The sequence below is a fragment of the Ictidomys tridecemlineatus genome, chromosome 8 (genome assembly GCF_052094955.1).
Source record: "Ictidomys tridecemlineatus isolate mIctTri1 chromosome 8, mIctTri1.hap1, whole genome shotgun sequence".
Lineage (NCBI taxonomy): Eukaryota > Metazoa > Chordata > Mammalia > Rodentia > Sciuridae > Ictidomys > Ictidomys tridecemlineatus.
Window position 1 is genome coordinate 29,086,275 of NC_135484.1, and position 27,349 is coordinate 29,113,623.

The 27,349-nt window shown below is 32.5% G+C and overlaps 1 protein-coding gene across 6 annotated transcripts in view; it reads left to right on the top strand.

The window, feature by feature from the left end:
* Positions 1-27,349, top strand: part of Hbs1l (HBS1 like translational GTPase) — an 87,482-nt gene that overhangs the window by 51,857 nt on the left and 8,276 nt on the right. For 3 of the 6 annotated variants that reach the window (XM_005329781.3, XM_040283359.2, XM_040283360.2), the window contains 11 exons: positions 447-555; positions 5,743-6,005; positions 6,439-6,604; positions 9,176-9,293; positions 13,650-13,796; positions 14,787-14,861; positions 15,381-15,498; positions 16,198-16,266; positions 21,288-21,392; positions 24,553-24,643; positions 25,006-25,114. In XM_005329781.3, the coding sequence (XP_005329838.1) occupies positions 447-555; positions 5,743-6,005; positions 6,439-6,604; positions 9,176-9,293; positions 13,650-13,796; positions 14,787-14,861; positions 15,381-15,498; positions 16,198-16,266; positions 21,288-21,392; positions 24,553-24,643; positions 25,006-25,114 (1,370 nt within the window). Of the gene's footprint in view, positions 1-420; positions 556-5,742; positions 6,006-6,438; positions 6,605-9,175; positions 9,294-13,649; positions 13,797-14,786; positions 14,862-15,380; positions 15,499-16,197; positions 16,267-21,287; positions 21,393-24,552; positions 24,644-25,005; positions 25,115-27,349 lie in introns of those variants that run through there. The other 3 variants (XM_078019088.1, XM_078019089.1, XM_078019090.1) reach the window with 3 other exon arrangements.

Consider the following 27,349-nt stretch of genomic DNA (forward strand, 5'->3'; position numbering starts at 1 on the left):
TTCAGCAGACTCTCAGCTTGTTTATCAATTTGTAAATCTCACAGTATTAAAAATAATTGAGCCATCTGCTAACTGAGGAAACAATTTTAGTGTTTTGAAAGTGTGTAGTAGGAGAGGGAGTTAGATGGTCTAGGTATAATGACAGAATAAGGCTCAGTGCAGAAACCACGTTGTGACCTCTTAATACTGAAACTTAATAGTCAGTTCAAAATTAGGAAGAGATTTGGTAGAGGTTAAGCAAAGGAGAGTCCTGACAATGGGGAATTTCCCAGAATGGGGTGACAGAATTTTCTCACCAAAAATTTATTTTTTTTTAAAGAAAAGATAAGTATTTATAAAGACCCAAATTCTGTGAAAATTATCATAGCCTATAATTTATATAACATATAATATATGTTTCTAGAAATTAACTTTAATTAGCCTTTTATATTTTACTCTTTAATTAGGAAAATCAATAGGATCTCAGTCATCTCGAAGTGAATCTGAAATTGTGCCAAAAGTTACTAAAATGACTGTATCTGGAAAGAAGCAAACTATGGGATTTGAAGTACCTGGGTAAGATTTTAAGTCTTTCTCCCTGTTTTTTGAAATCAATATTGTATCCTATTAGTCTATTAGAAAGAGAATGTCTTTGCATTTTATATAACATTGGCATTGAAGTATCCCATTGTCCTCATTATAACATAGTTCAAAGAGATGGGGATGAAAGATTAGACTTGAATTCTATAGCCTTGCCTGGGTGTATTACTGCATCTCACTGTTAATTTCCTCACATAAATAATTTATAATGATTTTGTGAAAGCTAGCATGTTGAGGTAGGGAATTTTTTATACCATTAGGTGGCGTAGGAGGCCAGGGCTTAGGAGTTATATGAGTCAGTCAATCATAGAATCACTAATTAAAATTCTAATAAATATTATCTTTGAGCTCTTTTAGATTTTCTTATTGAATAAAATGTATCATTGTAGAAAATACATAAAGTGAAACATACCTAGAATTTCAAATATCTATTGAAAAGTGATATGAAATCATAAATTAATAGCAGCTGTTCTTTTTTAAAAAATCATCTTTCTAGAATTCTTCCAGAAGTCTTTATAGACAATGAAAGTAATTGTTTGAGTCTCAGATGCACTGTTTATAAACAGTAATGTTGAACCTCTTAAATTTTTTGAATTTTTCAATCATTCCAAAAGGTATACTTTTACTTACAAATTTATGTATTTTGACTCTCAAAAAAAGAAAACTCAGTGTTACCAAATATAAATAACTGAGTTTTTTTTTTTGTAATTTCAAGAGAAAGAGCCCAGTAGCCTTGTCTTTTCTCTATTATAATGTTCTCTTTTATAAATTAATAGGAGTGTCATGTGTTGTGCAGAATCTTAATGATCACCTATTTCAATTTTGTACTTTATTATAAAAGGAAGATTTTATTCATTTGGTTTAAACTTCAGGGTGGGAAAGGTCTCAGGATCTACAATATAGTAAGCATTCACTATATATTAGTTCAATGATTGTATGAAAGAAAAGTTGATTTTTATTTTGAGTAAGCTTAACCAGTTAAAATAATTTTGAGTTGTGGTTCAATTACAAAAGCTTAAGGAGTGTCTTTCTTCTCTCTTAATTAGGGTTAAGTTCACATAAATACTCTTTATGTACTAAATGTTTTAAGTGCCATTTAATCCTAAGTGTTAGTATTTTCATTGACAAAGAGAAATAAAGGAAAACAATTATACAGTACCTTTCCTAAGGATTTTATAGTCTTAATGTAGAAGGTTTCAGAAGTCTTAAAAGCAATATGAAGTAAATGTTGTTATAGAATTATATTAAAAGTAAATACATAGTTCTCTGAATAAGGATAAAAATAATGGGTAATAAATAATAAATGATCAAGAATATAGATAATTTGATGCACAGAAATAGTTTACACATTTGAACTTTATATATATGATTATAAAAGTAAGTTTGGAAGTACTATAAAGGTAAAAAAAAAAACAGCCCATGAGGTAACTTTGATGTGGCCTATGAGAGAAGTCATCAGAATGTGAATGTGACTTATTACAGATTCAGGTACTCAGAAATGCTTAATAATACTTAAGACCAACCAGATTATACTTTCATAGAAATTTTTGAGATTTATAATAGGGATGAGTACTTAAGATTGTCTGATTTAGTCTAAGAAAGCACATTAGAAGCATGACAAAACAGTTTTAGTTGAGACTTCAACATTATAGTTTGATTCCCAATGGTGTTTTTAAAAAGTATAGGATAGTTAATATTTTGAGAACTAAAAAGCCTTTCAAATGTTTTTGTTTTAGTAATTTTGTCAGTCCAAGCACTTTTGTATCTATACAAATCAATAGCTTAAAAAGTCAGTCTTTTCCTCAATATTACAGCAAATATTCAAGTTTCGTAAGCTTAGTATTGTGTCTGGATATTGGTAATCAAAGCCTTTGAAAGTGCCTGTACAAATGATTGCTAAATGTTTAAATTAGTTGAAATGATAATTTAATATGCAGTATACTGTAAATACGTACATAGTTTTAAGGTTAAAATATCCATTGTAAAACTATGAGTTTGATTGTTATTTAAGCTTTTGGGCTAATAATACATGTCACACAGTGTATATTATTGACGAGATCAGTTCTGAGAGAAAGTTGACTAAAATATACTTTAAAAATAGAGATAATTTATTGAAGTTATTCTGACAATCTGACTTATTAGATAGCAAGTAATGTATGGTACAGAATAGTATTTCTTTGCTCAGAAATGGAATGTGAAAAATGTAGAACATGTAGGTTATTTAACTTGAGTTCAGCCTTTTTGTCACTTTTTTGAAATTGCAAATAAATCTTTGGATTAAATAAGGTGTACAATATGCATAATTTCTCAAATTTAGGTTTATGTTTTTGTCTTCCTTTTTTGTTACTGGGGTTTGAACTTGGGGTGCTTGATCACTGAGCCACACCTCCAGTTTTTTTTTTTTTTTAATAATTTTTGATGTTGAGACAGGGGCTTGCTAAAGTTGCCTAGAGCCTCACTAAGTTGCAGATAGTAGCCTTGAACAGTGATCCTCCTGTCTTAGCCTCCCTAGTTACTGGGAGTATAGACATGTGCCACCATACTTGGCTCAAATTTAGTTTTAAAATCTAAAAAATAAGTCTATCAAAAAATCACATTCACAGATAATATGTTAAGTTTGCTTGGAAACCAAAACTTTCTAAAATAAAACAAAGAACACTTAAGAGAATGTAGAATTTGTATTAACAAAATATATGTAAGTAAATATATGCAAGTAAAAATGGTTAGAACATTGTGTAGAACAAATACTCTACACTTAACCTCTTAAATTTAAATTATTAGCCTCTAAATTCATGTTATTAATAATCCCATTTTTGGATAGATAGTGTTGGAGGAAAAAAACTAGTCATTTTATAATATTAGATAAGGTTACAAAATTATATCAGAAAGCACCTGAAAAAAATTTGACCAACTTATTTTTTATTCACATCAGTTAGTAATCTAGAATAGTCATTTTAGACCTACCTTGGAGGTTTTTCAAATCTTAAAACATTGATTTTTGTTGTAATATGTGGAAGTTTTTATTAAATGCAGATTTACCTGAGGATGCTTTTCAATTGCTTTGGTTACTTTCTTCTAATACTATATAATTTTAATGAATTAATTTGCAACTTGAGAAAGGGAATATTATTAAAAGTGAGAGAAAAGTAACCCTTTCAGGTTACTGAATTGTAAATAAAAGAGTCTTGTCAGCCCTGCGTTTTGTGAATATCTTCCTACTCAAGTAGTCCCTCTAAGAGTTTCCTAGAACTTGGTGGGTGTGCTAAACTTCAAGGACCTGCCCACTCTGTCAGCCATAGCTGTCTACAGTTATCTGTTTTTTCATATGGATTTAGCATAAGCTTTCCTCTAAAGAAAAGATTCTGAAGCTAAGAACAAAAAGATTTGAAGCCAGAGATTGAGATTTCTCCCAGGTCTATTCAGAACCAGAGCCTATGACTAGTCATTGCAGTAGAATACTTTTATTGTATTTTGTGTATATATTTTCTTATTTGTTCTAATTAGCTGTACATGACAGTAGAATGCATTTTGACACATTATACATAAATGGAATACAACTTCTCATTCTTCTAGTTGTACATGGTGTACAGTCATATCAGTCATGTAATCATAAATGTATATAGGGGAATAATGTCTGATTCATTCTATCATTCTTTATCACCATACCCTCTTTCCTCCCTTCACCCCCCTCTGCCTATTGCAAAGTACCTCTACTTTTCCCTAGCCCCCCAACATTGTAAATTATTTTTTATTATCTTTAAGTTTGATTTAAAAGTGTTGGAGACAGCTTCCACATACTAATTTTTTCCTTATAGTTCAAGATGGAACTCATCTGTCCGAGTAGTGCTAAAAAAATGAACACTTAACTATTAGAAGAAAATTGAAAAACAAAGTGAGAATGGATATGAGGATTTGTTTGTTTGTTTGTTTGTAGTACTGGAAATAGAAGCCAGGGCTGCTGTACTACTTGCCCCATTTTTTTTTTTTTTTCCCTGATGAGGCAGGATCTACATAAGTTACTCAGGTCTTAGCTTCTCCAGGAACTGGGATTACAGGCATGTACCACTAGTGAGGTTTTTTTTTTGTGAAGTTGCAAATGTAATTAATATGTTTTTTCCTGAGGAATAAGATGAAGGGTTAATATTGAGCCTATAAAAACTGTCCTGAGAAGGTAAAAGTCATCTGTTAACAGTGGGCAAGAAGGAAATAGATTTACTCTTACTCATTTCCATTTTACTGCAATCTTGGTCAGCTCCATTTGAGTTGGATATACTTTGCTTCATTTTTATTAACTTGCAATTTAACCTGCTCTTAGACCTCATTCTATTTATCCTAGTTGTTAAAGGAAGCTCAAGGCATAGTGTAATCTGATTAATGAGGTTGTATTCTTTATGGGCATGCATGGGATGAAGTGCTAGTATTAACTTTTGCAGGAAATAGTCAGAATCACAGAGTGAATGAAGCAGTGGGGGCAGTGTTTACTTTTGGAGGCATTGTCATTGTCAAGGAGAGGATAAATTAAGTTAGGGGTCTTGTTTCTACTTTATATATTTGAGTCTCTTATTAGAGTGTAAGCTTTTTTGAACCATGAATAATTATTTCATTTCTGTATCATTTTTTCTTCATAATGTCAGTATGTATTCTATGTTGTAGATCTTAATAAATCTAGTGCTTGTTGAACAAATGAATTTAAGCTCTTCTGACAAATTTTAAGAAACAGTAGACGTTTATCAATATCTCTTAAGCTTAGTGTTTGAGCAGAAAAGATCATAGTCCTATGGATGAGCTAGTCCAAAAATGATTTTTTAATACTAGATTATCTCCATTATATATTTGGTGCTATTTTTTATAAAATATCTCCTTTTTATCATCTGTTTTGACAGGCTTTATTATATGGCAAAAGCTATGGGTTTGGACTTTGAATTTCAGTTAGTTTATAGTATACATTTTTCTTATCTAATTTTTGGTAGCCTTTTTCTCCTGGGAGTGGTTTGGGTCTGACTACTTTTCATTTCCACCTTAACAGTCAGTAGCCACTTAAAAGGAATCATTTTTGGTCTGGAATATAAAGAATTTTGAAGAGGCATCTTTGCTCTCCTTATGACACTATAGGACATCAGTCAAATTGGTTTCAAACACTTCTTTCCTGTCTGCTTTCTTTAGAGTAACATCTGAAGAAAATGGTCATAGTTTCCAGACACCTCAAAAAGTACCTCCTAGTGAAGATACCAGCATTGCTTCTTCTGACATTCTTGACACCACTTGTAAATCATCTCTTCCACCTCACAACATTCAAGCCTCAGAAGAACAGAGTTTGACACCAACACCAATGAAAAAGGCTGGCAAGCTGAGACAGCAAATAGATGTGAAAGCTGAACTGGAGAAACGGCAAGGCGGGAAGCAGCTCCTCAACCTGGTGGTCATTGGTATGCCCTCTGTTCCTCTGGATTGTCAGTCAGTTCTGTCTTAGTCTGACTTTGCTCTAGAGACAGCAGGGAAACTCTGAATGTCTCTCTGGGTATAATGGACATGATGTAAGGGGGCATTGCATCATAATGCTTTCTGGTTACCCTGGGTGAAATAATGCCAAGTTGCCAATCATTAGATTTGGTTTGTGGCATTTTCATTTTGTGAATATTTTGAAAATGGCATGTATTTCCAAAAATCAGGGAAATTCTACCCACCTCTCTGAACAGATGTGCCCCCCTCTCTAGATGTTTTAACTGTCATTTGATAAAAATTGGTATTTATAACTCTAAACACTGACCTGAACTGTTGAATCACACATCCATACAATGCCTCAATGTGAACAACATCTGGAAATGTATGAAGTATTAATCCTGAATCAATTTTCCTTAGGTCATGTTGATGCTGGGAAAAGTACCCTGATGGGCCATATGCTTTATCTTCTGGGTAATGTAAACAAAAGAACTATGCATAAATATGAACAAGAATCTAAAAAGGCTGGCAAGGCTTCCTTTGCATATGCATGGGTCTTGGATGAGACTGGTGAAGAAAGGGAAAGGTAGTCATTTTAAAATTTACAGTTTGAAATGATAATCTTTTAAGTGTGTAATATGTTTTAAATATGTTAAACATACCATGAAATAGTTTTAATGATCAGGGTAATATTTTTATAATTCACCATAATTACTTTTTTCCCCTTTTGAATTCTACAAGAACAGATTAAAAGAATGTTTATCAAAAACAAATTAAGACAGAAAGAAGAGACAGATAATCGAAGCTAATTTTTCTATAGGAGAGGTTTCAATTGTCATTTCTCTAAGTATATATCAAATTGAATTAAAGTTATGAATGAGAATTGTAATCTTACATCAGGTTAAAAAGGAAGGATTAACTGCAGTAAATTCTCTTTGTCTGGATTCAGAATGACCAATGAATTAAAAATACCAGACTGAGTTCATTTTATACTTTGTATACTACGTTTTTATGAAACAGTGAAGAATGACACAATTAAACCATATCATACCATACAGATACAATCTAGCCAGTTGTTCCTTATGTCTCTGTTTTGGTGCTTAATGCTAATTTTGGAGGGATTCTAGAAGGATATTATGGACACATACTTCTGGCAAAAGAACTGTATTTTTTTAATATATGTATTTTTTAATTTTTATGTGGTGCTGAGGATCGAACTCAGTACCTCACATTTGTGAGGCAAATACTCTACTGCTGAGCCACAACCCCAGCCCCAGGATTGTATTTCTTCTGAAGTCTTTTTAGAGTGGCTATATAAATCATATTAGGGCTATTAGGGATGGGGACCCAAAGGATACATTAATAGTTAAACGAAATAGCACATATACCAACTATGTTAAGATAATGACTAATAACCTGTGAAGTTCTGTGAAAGTCCTAAATGAATTATGTTCCCCAATATGAATATGATTAGAGAACATATCTAATTTTTCATACTTCTTTTACATGTTTATTTTTTTGAGGTCTTAGTCTACATTGTAGTAGGCAGGTCTCAATAAAGTAGCCCACAGTATTTCTTAGCTCTCTGATAAATAGAAATTTATATCATAGTGATCTTTTTTTCCATATAGATATCTTTTAAACTTAGTATAATATCACAAACCTGTTTTTCACCCTAGAAAGAAAAGTAGTATTCTATGCAGTTGCCAATTTTAGGAAGATACTAGAAGCTAAATAATTTCTTCCTGTTTAATAAGGAGATTATTAAAGCATGAGCCTTTTAGTTTCTTTCATGCCATCTAGTTAAATAGCAAGAGAGATTGAGAACACTATAACTGAAATTAGAATGACTTGTTAAATTTACTTAATATGTAAGTTGAGCTGGCAGTGAGCTAATAATCTACTCTCTGCCTATAGTGATTAATAATTTTAGTTTTTTTGAATACTGTGTTTGCTACTCAGCTGTCATAGTTTTGCTACTGCTAGTTCTCTGTTGCTCAGCATGGTATAATTTTTAGAATATTTTTTCGTTCTGGAAGCAGAAGCTTTCAGGTACATGTTAGAAGTTTTATCTCACTTCCTATCTGTTCTTAATAGCATTTTAAAAACATACTGTGTTGCTTACCCAGTCATGTTAAATATTTGTATCCTCTGTTCTCAGATGTGGAAGAACAGAAATTATTGAGCTGAGTGACATTTTCATATTCTCAAGGTTACAGATTCAGACCAGAGCCGGGCCAGAAGAGTACACTTAGGTCAAAGAGTCTAGGGAGGAACTTGGATAGTTGGTGATGGTTCATGACTTATTCTGAAGGTGCCTATGGTTCCTAGATGATTTGAAGATATTGAAGAGAATTATGTATCACTTTGGCAAACTCAAATGGCTTTTGGTTTCAAATTAAACCAAAGGGCTTGACCACAGAGACCCACAGTTACCTTACTGCCAGAATGAACCTGTTGTTTATTATAATTATTTGGATTCTTTTGTTAGTAAAAAGGAATGCTATTATTTGATATTTTCAATGATCCTGGGGCAGACCTTATTTATTGTTTACATGATTTCCCTTTCTAAATCCTGGAGCTTTAGAATGACTTAGTGCCCTTGTAGATTTTCCTTATGCTTTTTAATCTGAATTCTCATTTTTGTGGCTGAAAAGGCCACTGTATTGGTCTCCAAGAAGGATGAAATGAGAAATGAAGCCAATTTTTGTTTATCTCTCTAAATTCTCAAAAAAATGTCATATCCTTTAACATTTCCTATTTTCTAAATATGTAACATATTGATCAACTTTTCAAATGAAAATTTTATAAATTTTTGTTTATAATTAGTGAAGTATAACAAAACACAAGGAACACTGCCTTTTGATAATGGCTTTTCATTTTATCTTCTCTCATGCTTAGTATATATATTTCTCCCATCTGGAAATGACCTAGTGTAGTTTTCTTTGTTCATAATTTATACTGTTTATCATCATTTTGATTTAACTCTTGTTGCATTCACAACCTTATTTTAAAGCCATATGGGTATAATTCTGTGGTCTATTTAATAAACTTTCTTTCATTAAACATTTAGATTATTTAGCCTATTGATAAATAATTTAACCCATATCACTGATTATTTATAATAGTACATTCTAATCTTTTTATTTTGTTTAAGGGGAGTAACAATGGATGTTGGTATGACAAAATTTGAAACTACAACCAAAGTTATTACATTAATGGATGCTCCAGGCCATAAGGATTTCATTCCAAATATGATTACAGGAGCAGCCCAGGTACCAGATATTTTGTTAATTCTATATAGTATACTGATTAAACATACATTTTTTTGGTTAGGGAGCAGGTACAAGGGATTGAACCAAGGGGCATTTAACCACCGAGCCACATCCTCAGCTCTTGGAAAATATTTTATGTAGAAACCGGGTCTTACTAAATTGCTTAGGACTTCACTACATTGCTGAGGTTGGCTTTCAACTCCTGATTCTTCTGCCTTACTTCCCAAGTTGTTGGGATTACTGGCACATGCCACCATACCCTGCTTATACATAACTTTCTTGATGCTTGGTTTACGATTCTAGGATTTTAACTTTTAAAATATTTTAAAATTAAAAATTTTAACTTTGGGGACTGGGGTTTTGGGTCAGCGGTGGAGTGTTCGCCTAGCACGTGCAAGGCCTTGGGTTTGATCCTCAGCACCACATAAAAATAAATAAAATAAAGGTATTGTGTCCAACTACAACTAAAAAAAACAAATTAACTTTGAAAAAATTGAGGAATGGATTTTTCAAAATCTCTTTATGTGAACTTTATAAAACCATTTTATTTGTTGATAAGATAGAATGACTATTTTAAGATCTGCTTTATTACTCTGTATTCAAGTCCTGTATCTTTAAGGAGCAAATTTATGCAGAAATAATAAAGCTTGGGGTTTACGACTCAGTGGTTTATTTACCTTATTTGTAAAAAAATTATATTATTTATTTTTAAAGAGTGTATTCATTCATAAATGTGAAAGTGCAAATTAGAAATCTAAAAGCACCATTTCCCACCAGACTGGCAAACATCAGAAACGTCCCAAATACATGGATAGCTGTCATACAGGTGTGTGACAGTTGTGACCACTGGAACTATTTATTTCCTGTACTGAGTGCAATTCAGATTTTATTTACTTTCTATAAGGATTGGAAACCAATTGTAATTATTACACTTATTCTTAATAAGTATACTGAAAAAAAATGTCAAAGATATATTATTTTAAGTAATTTAAACAATAGGGCATTGATCTCTTTTATAATGGATTATTATCAGAAAATATGAAGAGTTCAGAATTTGTGTAACATTGAAAGAAGTATGAATTCAAGCAGTCGACTCAAGATTCCATTTATAGAAAGGAAATGCTTATGAGCATTACCAACCTAAAAACGGTATTATATGAATAAATTAAAATATACGTGGCTATAATCTCAGAACTTGGGAGACCAAGGCAGGAGGATCACAAATTTTTATTTATATGTATATATATGTATGTGTGTGTGTGTATATATATATATATATATACACACACATATATATATGTATTTGAAAATAAATGAGAAATTATTTGATTCTTTTTAAGAAATTTAATATAGAATTTTAGAATATTAATTTGAGATTTATGGACTGAATGTTATAAAAGATTGAAATGATTTAGTACCTAATATGGGTAGATAATGTGCTATGTGTTCAGATGCATTCAGTATAATACTTACAAGAACTCTATGAGGGATGTATTTTCCCCATTTTAATACCCCTTAATATACTTGTGAGTTTTATCTTTACCAAGGGATACAATATAATTTTAATTTCTTTTCTTTTACATATTTGTCTGTGTGTGTATGTGTGCGTACGCATACACACACATGTATTTTTCAATACTTATTGAATACTTTCTATGTGCTAAACCCTATGGAAAGCAGTGTGGGGATATGATGATGGCAAAGCACATTTTGATACTTTCATGGGAGAGGTAAACCCCAGAAAAAGCAGCAATGTGTTGGAATTCTAGAACTTGAGTATCCAGAATTATGAAGATCATTATTCTAAACTCCTTATGGAATAAGGGTGGGACAGTATTTTAGAGACAGTAATTGAATTTCATTACATTCTGTTATATTCCAAATACATAGGCTTTGAGCTCCCAAAAGACAAGAGCACTGAGAATATATTAATAGAGAATTTTGCCCAGCATTTTTTAGGGATTAGATAAAGCACTTATAGCATCAGGTGTATTATTAATGGCATTTCAGTGAATTTCAGATTTTAACCTAAGAAGGTAAAATTTACAGTTATTAACAAAACTTGATGAGAAAAAAATTTATAATTATCAATCCTAGGATTTATAAGCTTGGAGATGGAGTCTATGTTTACTCCTTGTTTTCTGTGACTAGACAACTTTACTGAGACGTGAAACATGTTAGTGACTTAAAGTATGAGTTAAAATAGCCTGTTTTAAATTGATTGCTCCAATTCCTACTCTTTCTTTCTTTCTTTCTTTTTTTTTTAACTGAAGATTAAATCTATGGGCCCTTAACACCTGAGCATACCCATGGCCCTTTTTTATTTTTGTTTTGAGAGAGGGTCTCGCTAAATTGCTGAGGCTAACTTTGAACTTGCAATCTTCCTGCCTCTGCCTCTCAAGGGATGACAGGCATGCACTACTATCCCCAGCCTAATTTGTACTCTTAACTAAGAATCTTTGATCATAAGAACTGGATCTCATTGAATAAGATAGAGTTCAGCATTAGAAGTCATAAAGGATTAGAAATGAATACTACACTTAATAGGAGAAGTAAAGCAGAAGGAGTATTTGGACAAGAGTAAGGGGAAAAAAAAGTAGTAGTGTAAATGCCACAGCAAACAAAGCATGTGGATGATGCTTTTTATTTTTTTATTTATATATGACAGTGGAATGCATTACAATTTTTATTACACATACAGAGCACAATTTTTCATATCTCTGGTTGTATACAAAGTATATTCACCCAAATTCGTGTCTTCATAGATGTACTTTGGATAATAATAATAATAACGATCACATTCCACCATCATTTCTGATACTTTTAATTTAAATCATAAAGTTCTGTTTAAGAGCATAGTATTTGATAGTATTTATGTCCATTTCATTTCCCATTATGGTGAGAATTGGATGTAAATATATCTGAAATTCCTTAAGAACTGGACAGCACAAACATACTTTCATTGAGGAAGCAACAAAGAGAAACACTATTTCTGACGCAAAGCAACACTCAATGACGTGGGTGTAATGTCAGAGAACCCTTGCAAGAAAATGATGATCAATCTGAGATAACTAGCCAAAGGAATATGGTGACATTTAATCATTGTATGCTGGATTGTCGAGAAGCAGGTAGATTTCATGAGAACCATCGGGCACTCAAAGCAAAATTGTGAAAGGGAAAGTGAATGTTCTTTAAAAAACGTCCGAATAGTACAATGACAAATAAATGATAAGAATGAAAATCGAGGGACATCTATGGTTATATAAACTGTTTCTTGTAAATTTTTTCTGTCTGTATCCACCACATGCAATAAAGAACCATCAACACAAAATAATGGGAACCTACAAAGGTAGTTTCACTTAGACTAACAAAGAAAATCAGCTACCCTAATGTTAGCTTTTTTCTTTCTTTTTTTTTTTTTGTGTAATTTGAGTATGAAAGGAGAACTGTCTTTCTGATTCACAAAATGATCCACAAAGGTTATAAAATTTTGTTACACTAAATTCTTTTTCAGCAGTCATTGGGGATGAATGTTATTTTCCTTCATTGATAATTTTTCATCATTGTAAACAATACTCTGATGTATATCTTTGTAGATTCATAGTTATTTATCTAGGATAAATTCATGGACATGAAATATATTTAATTTTTACTTGCTGTGGAAATGTTCTCCAGAAAGGTAGTCACAGCAGCATGTGAGCATGTGGAAATGCTCTCCAGAAAAGTGTAAGAGAGTCCACAGCAGCATGTGAGCATGCCCATTTTGCAGCACCTTAACCTAATGTGAATAATTTAGTCTTAAATCTTTAACGTCGAGACTTGTAAAAACAGAATGTAGGGTTGGGGGAATTTATCCGTGTATTTTAAATTTCTTTTTATTTTCTCTCTTTTTTAGTTCTAGTGATTTTGAATTTTTTGTTTGTTGGCTATTTGTATTTCTTTAACAGATTGCTTGCTTGTATTTTCACTAGTTTTCTAAGGTGGTGTGTCTTTTTTTTTGATGAAGATTCTACATTAGGATTATAGTTTTTACTTTAAATGTTGGGAATCTTTCCCTGTTTACTATATTTTCATTTTGTTTATGTTTTTTCCCTTCTGCCTAAAGGTGAGGTAATCAATTATGGAAGTTCTTGTTCTTTATATCACTGTTTCTTGTATCATGTGGGTACGTGCTAGTACTTTTTAAAATATTTTAATCCATTTGTGGAATTCTTTATTTCATTTGTTGTGCTGTGTGGTGTCAGGTTGGGGTCCAGTTAGGGTCTGTCTTTAAAATCTGACCAGTTAATTGGATAATTTGACTTTTGAATTAAGGTAGTATGGAATTATTTTTATTGATTGTTTTCTGTTCTTTAGGCAGATGTAGCGGTATTGGTTGTAGACGCTAGTAGAGGAGAATTTGAAGCTGGATTTGAGACTGGAGGACAAACACGAGAACATGGCCTTTTGGTTCGATCTCTCGGAGTAACACAGCTTGCAGTTGCTGTCAATAAAATGGATCAGGTACCTGTAGCCTTTGTGAGAATTTGTTTAGATGCTAGATAAGATAATATTCTGCCCATATAGATGATTTCAGGTGTGACTAGTGCACATTTCACTAACCAAGTTGCTATATTTTTCAAGATAAAAACATTTTCCTGAGATGAAATAAATGAGATGTTAATAATGTTTAAGGAAGAATGTCTTCATATTTTTAAAATATATTTTTGAAACCTAAAAACTATTTTTAATTATAAAATAATATGCATTTATTGTAGCAGAAAGTATGAAATCATTTTGTATATTCACCCATTTTTTTTAGGTAAGATTCTTATATTGGGTTATAGTATATTACTCTTTGCATCATATTTGCAAGTAATTAATAACCATTAAATAAAAGGGTATTTTTTATAGCTTTATTCTAGTCTGTTTTCATGAAGTGATTTATCTAAATAGGCCTGTAGTTTTGAAGATTTCCAATAATTTAATAAATTGTTCACTTTTTCCCTGTAAATTTGAAATACATTTAGTCTATGTAAAAAATTCTATGGCTAATACTTGCCAAAATATATTGTTATATTGTGTGCATGTATGAATATATGACAACAAATGCCACCATATGTACAACTATAATGCACCAATAAAAACTATGGAAAAATAAGTAAAGTTGCAGCCTTCCTGGACTGGTCCATTAAAAAAAAAGTCTATCACTGAAGATATAGCTCTGTGGTAGTGTGCTTGCCTAGCCTGCACAAGGTCCTGGGTTCAGTGCTTGGTACTGGGGAAAAAAAAAGAAATCTAGAAATATTGTTTATAGATTTTTTTATTTCTGGAAAAATTAATTTTAGGTTATGTTAGTGGTAATACTTATATTTTGAGTTTTAATAGATTTCATACTTAGTAGATTTTATATTTATGTTTTATATAGTCTTGATTATATTTTATTGCAGAAATTTAAATTTTCTTTATCATGTTCTGAAGGATAATTCTAAAAATAAATCGGATCTTTATCAGGTTAATTGGCAACAAGAAAGGTTTCAAGAGATAACTGGAAAACTCGGACACTTTCTTAAGCAAGCAGGTTTTAAGGTATGATAATTTTAGATTCATTTGGCTAATAATTTCTAGAAATCATGAGAACAAACCTAAAACTTTCATATTCTTGGTTTTTTTAATAATTTTTTTTTGTATTTTATTTCCTCCTGGTACCATATATGTAATATATTCTTTGGGTTACTTCACCTTAAAAATTGCATATGTTGAATAATTGACTTGGATTTTATATAAGTAAAAGAATTTCTCCCCACTTATTATGATAGTATAAGGTTTAAGGAGGTCACAGAACAATGTTGGTATAGAACAATTTCTCTAGCCTGTTTGACCAGGTGAAAATGCTTGACAGTTATGGAATAAATTTGTGTTTTGCACAAAATCAAAAAAGTTGAAAACTATTGGATCAGATAACCTCAAGTTCTATGGTTTCTATTACCTTTAAAAAAAATACATTGTTGCTTTTACAAACTTGGTGCAGTTATGGTAATGGTGACTCTTAATTTTTTTAAACATACTGTTACATATTAAACTTCATACATTTAATCTTTTTAATAGGAGAGTGATGTAGCCTTTATCCCTACAAGTGGTCTCAGTGGTGAAAATCTAATTACAAGATCTCAGTCAAGTGAACTCACCAAATGGTATAAAGGACTGTGCTTGTTAGAGCAAATTGGTAAGTAAACTGCCATTCTACTTTCAATGAATTTTAAACTTGACATTAATTATTATTTAGAGTTCTTATAGGAGACAGTAATATGTATGAAAAAGCATAGAATTTGTGGTCAGACGAATGAGGTGACTAGTTTTGAGATTGTACGTTACTGTTGAACTCTAATACAGTTTTCCTCAACTTCCTTAATGAGACTAGTGCCTGCTCTGCCTGTCACAACTATTCTTATAATTAAATGTGATAACACATGTGAATACATTTTATAAAAGTGTTATATGAGTGAGAGTCATTTGCTATTACTATTTGTGAAGTATAATTATTTTCTAGTAGAAGTGGACTATAATGGATTCATTGGAGTAAAAAAAAAATCAGAAAGAGTCAGACATAATTACCCTATATACATGTATGATTACACTAGTGGAGTAACTCTGAACTATGTACATCCATAGAGGAATGAGAAGTTGTGCTCCATTTGTGTACTGTATGTCAAAATGCATTCTACTGTTAAATTAATTAGTTAATTAATATATACAAAATTGTTCAGTTTAAAACAACAACAAAAAAATTGCTTTTCTTTTAAAAAACTGTGGCGCTGGGGATCAAACTGAGAGCTTTGTGTATGCTGAGCATGAACTCTACCATTGAGCAACATCCACAGTCCCACATTTTAAATTAAACTTTGTTTTTTGTCATTTCTCTCAGATTCCTTCAAGCCTCCTCAGCGATCTATTGACAAGCCTTTTAGATTATGTGTGTCAGATGTTTTCAAAGGTAAGTGATACCTCTGCAGGGCTGCTTCTTTGTGGCCCCTTCCTTTCCATTCTCTTTTGTCCTCCTTCCCTGGACTAAGTCATTGTACATTCTCCAGGTTCTTCCTTCCCCATTCCAATATAAGGATCAGTGTAAAATTAATCTTAAATGCACGGTTCTAGTTACTGAGCTCCTCTGCCTAGAAAGACCTTCAGTTTACTCACCATTTCCCATATTATTCTTATGTACCTGTTAGACTTAAGAAAACCTTATTCTTTATCTTTCTAACCTTGTAACCTTCTCCAATTAGATCCTTTTAGTTTCTGTGTCTTTCAACCAAACTAGATTTTTCACTATTTCTTGACAACCTGGGATCTTTATTGCCACTTCCTCTACCAGTGTTTTCCATATTTTGGTGTTTTTTTACTTGCCCATTTTCTTCCCATCTGTAACAGCCTAGGAACAGCTAGGAGATAGATACTACGCATATATTAAGTGAGACTTACCATAGAGAATTACTAATTATGATAAAAGAATAACCATAAGATATAAAGAAACCCTAAATAGCATCCTAGGGAGAGTAAAGTCAGAAGAGGTTCATACTTTGCTGGGAGAAGGTATTGTATTGAATGCCTAAGAATATATCTAGTTATACACACACACACACACACACACACACACACACACACAATCTTGTCTAGAAAAGTATAAAGTGGTAATAAACATCACACACACACACACACACACACACACACACACAAGAATAATCAATACTGAAAAGATGTCATTTGCCCCCAGATTTCCATGATCACAGATCAGACAGTTAAGAATGGATTTGGAACTGAGCATCAATAGATTTATAACTGGCATGCTTACCCACACACTTACCCAAGGTATCTCTTATTTTCTCTGTACCCTCTAACACTGAATTTTTTTTTTAAGATAAGCCATAGATTAGAGAAGATGTTTGCAAAATACCATATAAGGGATTGTTATCCAAAGCATACATAGAATTTTTTAAAATTCAATGATAAAAACACAAACAGCTCAATTATGAAATGGACCAAAAACTTTGATACAGACACATCAAAAAAATGTGTGCGTGCACATGCACACACACATATACACACACAATCAGTTGGTTCTTCAATACATTTTATGCTAACAGAATGCCACTGACTTAATAAATCATAAACTATGCAAGTTTGCTTGTTTGCTTGGTTTTGGCTCTGGAAGTTGAGGTTATTGAGGAGGTGCCTCTGGTGAGGGTCTTTTTGAATCTGTGAAAGGCTGAAAGGTATCAAAGAGCACATGAAAGAGAGATAAAATGAGAGTAGAAAAAGCTGAACTCATCAGAATTGATTACTAACTTACTCCAGTGCTGACTCCCAGAAAAACAGCCTCAATCCATTCACAAGGATGGTATTCCCCAGATGTTAATCATTTCTTTAAAGGCCCCACCTTTTTTTTCTTTTCATTTTTTTACTTTGTTCTAATTAGTTACACATGACAGCAGAATGCATTTTGACACATTGTACACAAATGGAGCACAACTTCTCATTCCTCTGGCTGTATGTGGTGCAGAGTCACACTGGTGGTGTAATCATTCATGTATATAGGGTATTAATGTCTGTCTCATTCTACCGTCCTTCCCATCCCCACAGCCCCACCCCTCCCCTGACTCTCCGTTGCACAATCCAAAGTTCCTTCATTCTTTCCTACTTCCCACCACTCCCACTGTGGATCAGCATCTGCTTATCAGAGAAAACATTTCACCTTTAGTTTGTGAGATTGGCTTATTTCACTTAGCATGATATTCTGTAGTTGCATCTATTCACCTGCAAATGCCATAATTTCATTCATCTTAAGGCTGAGTAATATTTCATTGTAAAATGTACTTTTTAAATAAACTTTTTTAGTTGTAGTTGAACACAATATCTTCATTTTATTTATTCAGTTTTTATATCATTTTTTAATTTTTATTTTAATTTGTTATATATGACAACAGAATGCATTACAATTCATATTATACATACAGAGCACTATTTTTCATATCTCTGGTTGTACGCAAAGTAGAGTCACATCCTTCATGTCTTCATACATGTACTTAGGGTAATGATATCCATCGCATTCCACTGTCTTTCCTACCCCCATCCCCCTTCCCTTTATATCCCTCCCCCTTTCCCCTTTGCCCTATCTAGAGTTCATCTAATTCTCCCATCCTCCTGTCCCCCACAGCATATTATGGATCAGCATCCTTAAATCAGATAAATCATTTGGCATTTATTTTTTTGCGATTGGCTAATTTCACTTAGCATTATATTCTTTAGCTCCATCCATTTACCTGCAAATGCCATGATTTTATTTTCTTTTAATGCTGAATAATATCCCAATGTGTATATATACCACATTTTCTTTATCCATTCATCTACTGAAGGTTATCTAGGTTATTTCCACAGTTTAACTATTGTGAATGATGCTGTTATAAACATTGTTGTGGCTGTGTCCCTATAGTATGCTGTTTTTAAGTCTGTTGAGTATAGACCAAGGAGTGGGATAGCTGGGTCAAATGGTGGTTTCATTCCCAGTTTTCTTCTGAAAGAGAAACAAGGAAAACTACCCCATTTATAATAGCATCAAAAAAAAAAAAAACTCAAAAAACAAAACAAAACAAAACCTTGGGAATCAACTTAATGAAAGAGGTGAAAGACCTCTACAGTGAAAACCACAGAATGCTAAAGAAAGAAATTAAAGATGACCTTAGAAGATGGAAAGATCTCCCTTGTTCTTGGATAGGCAGAATTAATGTTGTCAAAATGACCACCACCAAAAGTACTATACAGATATAATGCAATTCCAATCAAAATCCCATGACATTCCTTATTTATTCATTTTTTATGTGGTGCTGAGAATCGAACCCAGCACCTTGCACGTACTAGGTGAGCATTCTACTGCTGAGCCACAACCCCAGCTTGTAACCCTGCATTTTAAAAACAATATTACAGTTGTTTCTGTGCTGCTTATTTCACATAGACTATGAACTCCTTTAGGGCAAGGAGCATTTGTACCTGCATGACCCAGCTCAGTACTTCACGTACCATACATGTTTAATAAGTGAATAAAAAAATGAGTGAAAAAAATCAATGAAATTGAAATATATCATTATCAGCTTCTAGTGCCATAATAGTAGACGAAATAAGGCAATGGTTTCCAAAATGCTCACTGTCTCTTAACAATACAACAGGTAGTTAATCTTTGCTGACTCTATATTCTTTTCTTTCTTTCTTTTTTTTTTGGTGTTGGGGATTGAACTCAGGGGCACTTGACCACTGAGCCATCTCCCCAGCCTATTTTGGATTTTATTTAGAGGTAGGGTCTCACTGAATTGCTCAGCACCTTGCCATTGCTGAGGCTGGCTTTCAGCTTGCAATCTTCCTGCCTTAGCCTCCCAAGCCACTGGGATTACAGCATGCACCACCGTGCTGATTTATCTTCAGGTTGCTTACTGGCTTTTGCATGCACTGCTCTCCTCAGGGTATTTTGGCTGAGGTCACCAGGTGACCTCTTGGTTGCCAAAGTCAGTACACACTTTCGTTACTATCTTATTTGAATGTGGCATTACTTCTAATGCTGCTAACCATATCTTCCTTGAAACTTTTCTTCATTGGTGTCTGTGACGTGCTTTCTTTTGCTAACCTGTATATTCTCTGACCCCTCTTTAGCCTCTCTGTGTGCTACTCATTCTCTGAGTCTGAAATGGTGTCCTGTTGCCTCAGTCCTCTTCTTTTACTCTGCCCAGGTATTCCAAGAACTGATGACTATAAGTTCCTCTCTTGCCTGCATCTTGAAGCTTTCTCAGTTGTCCAAACCTGTTCTTTTATCTGCACACACTTGTGGCTGGACATCTCCCGAGGAGTGTGCAGTTGGAATTATCATTTTTACGGATCAAGGTGTAATTAGTGCTCCTTGGAATGCAACTTTGCCACCCTTATCCCATAGACACTTCAAATTTGCAAAGCTAAAATAGATCTTGTGCCTTAATTTCCTGTATCCTAGGTAATATGTCATATCCTCACATTTCTCCATTATTCTTTACTTTCTTTATCACTCTAATCTTGTTGTTATTTATTCTCAAATTCTTGGTTGTATTCCCTTTCTATAGTCAGTGTGTACATTTCCATCAGCCTCCTTTCTGACCCCAGAATACCATTATGTGACTTTTCTGTTCATAATTCCTTATTGGATTTACATTACTTAACTGCAGGAATGAAATTCAAACCCTAAATGTCACTTATGAGGCTCCTTTATGATTTCTCCCTTGTCTCATGTTTTGCCTCTTCTTCATTATTTCATATGTATACCCCTTACAAACAATACATGTGGCTTTTAGCAAATCCCGTGTTTGGTTTTGGCTTTGCACATTCAGTTTCCTGGGTCAGCAAGTGTTTTCATTTTTCCCTCAATTCATACACACAAGGTGCCTGGTAAACTCTATTCCTGCTTCTTCAAAATGCACAGGTAAAGTGTATGTTCTCCCCATCATGAATTTGTATGTGTGTGTCTGTGTGTGATACTGGGGATTGAATTATGGGCCAATGCATGCTAGGCAAGCACACTCTACCACTGAGCTACACTTGCAGTATGCTATCATGCATTGTTTGTGATTTACCTTTTTATTTTAAATAGCATTTGTGTCTTAGTTCAATGTACTTGTTTTTGTCTTTTATTTCACTAGTGTAAATTTCTTACAGGTGAGGTCTTATGTTTTCATTCATCTCTTTGTCCCAAGCTTGGCATAATGCCTGGTACCACTCAAATATTTGAGAAAGAAACGCACCTCTACTTTTTTGTAATGTGAATATTTTTATTTGCAAGAAAAAATAGAATGTGTATACCTGTATTTAGTAGAGATGTTTAAAATTCTGAAGGGACCATTAATTAAGTAGCCATTGAACTACTAGTTTTATGAAACTACGAGGGACTAAATACTATAATACTAATTATTAGAAACCTGCTATGTAAGATTTTTGCATATTTTGCAGATCAAGGATCTGGATTTTGTGTTACTGGTAAAATTGAAGCTGGTTATATTCAGACTGGTGACCGACTACTAGCAATGCCTCCTAATGAAACTTGTACTGCAAAAGGTATTCATCTGCAGGCTGCTTTTGCTAATCAAGCCTTGAGATAGCAAATTTTTTTAAAAGTAGTTTAGGTTTAACCTCTTACTGAAATTGTAACTGACTGTCAAAATGATACTAACTGTTGAAGATTTAGATGTGAAAACAATAAACGATTTTTTTCTGTTGTGACTGTGTGTATATATGTACATATAGCATTCTAAATGTGGTAGCATTCTGTTTTTGACAGTGATTCAAGAAGTTTGGTTAGGATTGAACCAGATGTGTAACACCTGACTGATAAATTTATAAGATCATACTCTGTAGAAAAAATTAAATCTAAGTGTAACTTGACACTAATTTGTCAGTGGCAAAGCAAATAGTCTGTCATTTTGAAATGTTTATTACAGAACAAGTTATATAATAACTTATATCAATAAGTTATATAATATATACATATGCAAGACCTAAGTAAGATACAAATGTAGAAAATCCTAATGCTGAAAAAAATTAATAAAGCTAGTTTAAATTGCCAAAGGAATCTGTTTTTCCATGATGGTTTATAACTGTTTCTGTCGTCTTATTCTTTAGCTTTACATGCATACATGTTATTCTTTTCCTAATTTGGTCTAATAGTTTATAGTTCTGGATTTATCTTAATATGACATCAGTTAAATCTGAAGAAGTGTCTTATGCTATGAAATAGTATTATTAGTAACAATTTGAAGCTGAAGGAAGTAAAACCTGTTTGGCATGTTAAAATTTTCCTTCATTATTCTTAATTTATAGTTTACATCCAGTGTTGCAACTGACTAGTTTATAAATTTGAATATATATATTTTGCTTAAATTGCTCACTTTAAAAGCAGATATCTTGCTTATTAGAAGAAATTAATGAGTGTGTTTAGGTAGCATGTTTAAACTATATTTAAAGATGAATAAGGGAATGAAAGCAAATGTTATTTCTACTTAACCTTTTTTTTATGCCTACTAGGGATCATGAAATTTCTATTTAGATTAAAAGTAATATGCACTTTAAAAAGTGTCACTTTCCATAGATCTGTTAATTTTATTTAATAACTTTATTTATTTATATATGGTGCTGGGGATCGAACCCAGGACCTTGCACATGTGAGGCAAGCGTTCTACCACTGAGCCATAATCCCAAACCAGATCTATTAATTTTAAGTGCAGCTCATTTCTTTCATTTTTTAAAAAAGTGATCAAGAACTGCAATATTTCTGAAATACTAATTTCTACCTGTGTTAATGAGCTGTTGTGAGAATAATATGTATAAATATACATACGTATATGTATTTTAATAATCAGCAGTCATGAATTAAGACCATGATTCCAAAATTATCACAGACCTTGGGATGGACCCTCTTGTTACTGCTAAAATCTTTATTTGGTGACCAATGAAAGTCCTATAGTCTTTACTTTTCTTCTCTGTCCCTTTCCCACAGAAAAACTCCAAGCATTACCTAGAATCAGTGATTCTTAAAGAGAAACCCCATCAGAAGTACCGGGTAGAAACGCCTACTCCTTCGGAGCCTCTCTTGTAACAAGTGGGAGGTTCTCAGCCCTCAATTTCTGACAGGGCTGCTTTTGCTTGTTTTGCTTGACTGTTCAACACACCCTTTTTGTTGAATACTTGAGTGCTACTGTGGCTTTCTAATTGGTAGTGTCCCAAAAGGGAGACTTGACTAAAATAGCAACCCCATATCACCTTTTTATTTCATTAAAATATCAAGTATATGGAATGTTATAAAACAATTTCTTTTTGTAATATCTGGCCAATGAGAAAAGTCCTTGGAAGACAAATATGGAGTAGTCTAGCATGATTGGGGGAAGGAAAAACAGATGATATGATTCTCTTTGGAAATTTTTATAGTGTTCATTGAACTTGTAACATGAAAGCTTTTCAAAATCTTAAGCCAAAGGCAGTCCCTGGATAAAGGACATCAAAACACACTTATATACATAGCTATTGTATGTGAATAGCTACCTTCTAGTTTTAATCTTAAACTTCAAAGCAAATGTCAGATATGATCATTTTTAATTTACATTTTATAAATTAAACTTAATTACTTGATATCTGACAAATATTCCTTAATACCATAATTGCTAACATATTTGGAGTCAAGAATCCCTCTTTTCAGATTAAGGCTGATGCATGTATGAAATTCTGCACCAAAACTGTAGGTTATCTCCCCCAAATCAGAAATTGTTCCTTAGAAATATGCTGCATGGGAAATAATATACATTTCAGAAGGAAATATGGAAATTGTAGTTCATTAAAATTATGTCAGTCCAAAACTATTGCACAGTCATTGGCCTATACATTCTCTTCATCAGAAGACTCAGGTTCCAGTGGAAAGGAACTTTACCAATAAACTTAACCCATAAAGGCAGAAAGAAAGTATGGAGTATCTTTAAAAGCATTTGACTAAGATTGCTGAGTATTGTCCTCTGGAACTGCTCTCCAGGGCAGGATTGTGTCTAGATAAATAGGTGTCTATTTCTAGGTATAGAGTAACACTAGGGATCTTTTTAAAATTAACTTTTCTTAACACTATTTCCTTAATATCTTTCTCTTCATATAAGCAGTGATCAATATGCAGATTCTGGGAAGAAGTTCTCCTTGAGCCAGATGCAGTTAAGGGACCTCTGAGAGGACCATTTGAAGTTATGACTGAGCACTTTGCCCCATGAATTATTTAGAGAACACATGTTATGTTTGGGTGGTTATCTAATTATAAGCAAAGCTCAAGAGATTAAAATACTACTAGGCATCTCCACCAGTCCTATCTTTTTTTATGTCTTTAGGAATAATTTGAACTTTTTATTATACCTTCCTCTATTAATATAACAAAAATAATGGAATGGGACCTGTTTAATGACTTCATTGTGTAAATTAATTTAAAAATCTTGGTTAAATAAGCAGAAGACAGCCTTTTATGGGCAAATACAAGTCACTTTATGATTAGGGTGGTGTTATAGAAGAGTCAAGTCTAGAGGAAGTGTGTTTTCCTCAACGCTCACAGTTATATTTCTCACTCTCAGTCCATTCATATTGAAAATGATGAGTAGTGACTGATGAAGCACAAACCAGCCAAACTCTTTTGGTTGTTATGGTTCAGTGTTGAGGTGTTTCACTGTATGCTTTGGTTCTTACTCATTTCCAGGAATCACACTGCATGATGAACCTGTTGATTGGGCAGCAGCAGGCGATCATGTTAGTCTGACTTTGGTTGGGATGGATATCATCAAAATCAAGTGAGTAAGAAAATAAGTTTAAGTAACTATCACTTTGGAATAAAGGACATAAAAACACATAGATTTTGCAATCTATCAGCTCAATTCTGAATTTTGAATTTTGGCCAAAAATAGACATTTACAGTATTAGCAAATGTTACTTAAAATTGGAATCAGTACCTGTCCCTGTACAAACTCTGCATGTTGATGGAAAAACTGTAATGCATAAAGTCATGTTTTAACCTTGAAGAGAGTATTTTGGAAAAGTTCCTACTTAATTGTTCTAGTTTTTTTAATAAATGTTTTTAGAAGTACTCCTGTTGGATGTAAATTTATTTGTCCTCCAACTATCCGTCCTCATTTACTTATTTTTGTTGTTACAGTGTTGGCTGCATATTTTGTGGCCCCAAAGAACCCATTAAAGCTTGTACTCGTTTCAGAGCCCGAATTCTCATCTTTAATATAGAAATTCCTATCACTAAAGGATTTCCTGTAAGTTTCAAATATTTTATTGTTCTTTTAAAAAATTCAAAGTAGTTTACCCAAAAAGTAGTAACATTTTATGAGTCTGTCTTTATTTTCAATTAATATCTTGTTATTTTCATCTAGAAAAACAAGTTAGAATTTGAAAGTCATTTTTATTTTGATCTTTGAGACTGAGAACTTTTTAAGAGAGGCATTGAAAAGATATTTCATAATCAATAGGATGCAAACTGACAATAATAACTAAATTTGGAGATAACAATTGATCAGTTTTTACTGTAAAGTTTGTCTAATATTTTTGGACTGGAACTTTCTGGCTTTTTGTTTTATTTAATATGCTTATTTCTGGTGCTTCTAATTATGAAAGAAATGGATTGTTTTAGAAAATTTTGGAAACCACAAAAAAATGCAAGAAATAAGAATGTTCTATATTTGCATAAAAAGTAGATAACTACTCTTTACATTTCATTATATTTTCATGTGTACATATTATCCACTCAGTATGTATACATTTGATATTTATGAGTGTATCCTGATGATCCCTTGACATATGGTAAATTTTAATTGTGCTAAAGCAGCATCACATTCAGACCATGCATGCTGTGATGTTGGTTTAAAGTATTCATTGATCAGCAGCATTTGAACAATAAGAAGGGGATTTTAATACCATAATATTACTTATCTCGGAAACATACTACTTGTGACTAGTCTGAATTTCTTGTTTTATATGGAAATTATTTTTTCATAAGTTTAAGGCCATACTCCATAGGTTAGCACCTTGTTTTGTAAATTAACAGGCAAACATTTTTTCATTAGACTTATTTTTTCTGATAGTACAGATTTTGTATGACAAGGAAAAGTGTTTCTCGGTGAAATTATATACCTTGTCTTTTAAAATATAAAGTGACTATTTTTATTTGATGCATTTTTCAAATAAAATTGAGATAGTTAAGTTGTCCCTTCAACTTTTTAAAATTATTGTTTTAGAAGTTGGTGATAAATTTATTTAGATAATTCAGATTCATCTTAGAATACTACTACTACATTTGATATAATCATGTACTTGTCATTCTGTAATTATTTCTGTGTAATTTTGATGATGTAAAATTATAAGATACTATTTAAGTACTTTATATATTACATTTCTTCTATATACTAAAAAAGGAATAAAAGCATGTCACAAAATTGTTACAATTGAAAATATTAAAATTTTAATTATATAATATTTATATAACAATGGGGAAGTAACTTTCAAATTAATTGCTTTTGGGTGGATGGAACTCATTCATAGAAAGCAGTGTGTCCTATGGGGGAGAGGGTAGTTGCTGCATGTTTTTACTCAGCAATAATAATATTTGCCAATGGAGATGTGGAGAGGTCAAGAGGTCAGTAGTCACTTTAAATACTAATGCTTTCTTCCTGTTTACAGTAGTTTCTTAAAAGTTGGCATGAATTGAAAGTTTTTTGGCATAGCTTTATGAGATTCTACTTGTGCATATTGATTGACAAATGCCAGGATGAAATTTAATTTAGAAAAAAATGGTTGTATTTGATCAGCTCACTCCCAAGGGAAAAAAAACTTCCAGAGAACTTTTTTATTTTTTATTTTTTTATTTTTTAAGCATCAGAAATTTATTGGTTGCTCAAAACATTACATTGATCTTGACATATCATATATCATACATTTGTTTCAAATGGGGTATGAATTCTTATCATTCCCCCATGTACAGATTGCAGAATCATGTTGATTATACAGCCACATTTACACATACTGCCAAACAAGTGTCTATTGTATTCTGCTGCCCTTCCTATCCCCTTCCTATCCCCCCCTCCCCTCCCCTCCCCCAAGAAAAGGGATCTGTTTTCTCTACTTTCTTGTTTCTCATCAATGTGTATTTTCCATTTGGGTGGAATGGAGGCAAAGATTAGTTTTTTTTTTTTTTTAATAATAGCTGAACTAGTGAGTGAAAGTGGTATATCATGGTGGTTTTTATTGCATTTCTGTAATGATTACTGTTGTTGAGCATCTTTTCAGTGCTCATTGGCTATTTGTGTATTTTTGGAGAAATATCTGTTCAAGTCCTTTTCACATTTTTGAATGAGATTATTTTGTTATTGTTGTATTACAGGAATTCTTGACTTGTTCCATATGTTAATCATTTTATCAGATATATGATTTAAAAATACTTTCTCCTCCTCTGTGAGTTATCTTTTCATTCCCTTCAATGATAATAGTGTCCTCTG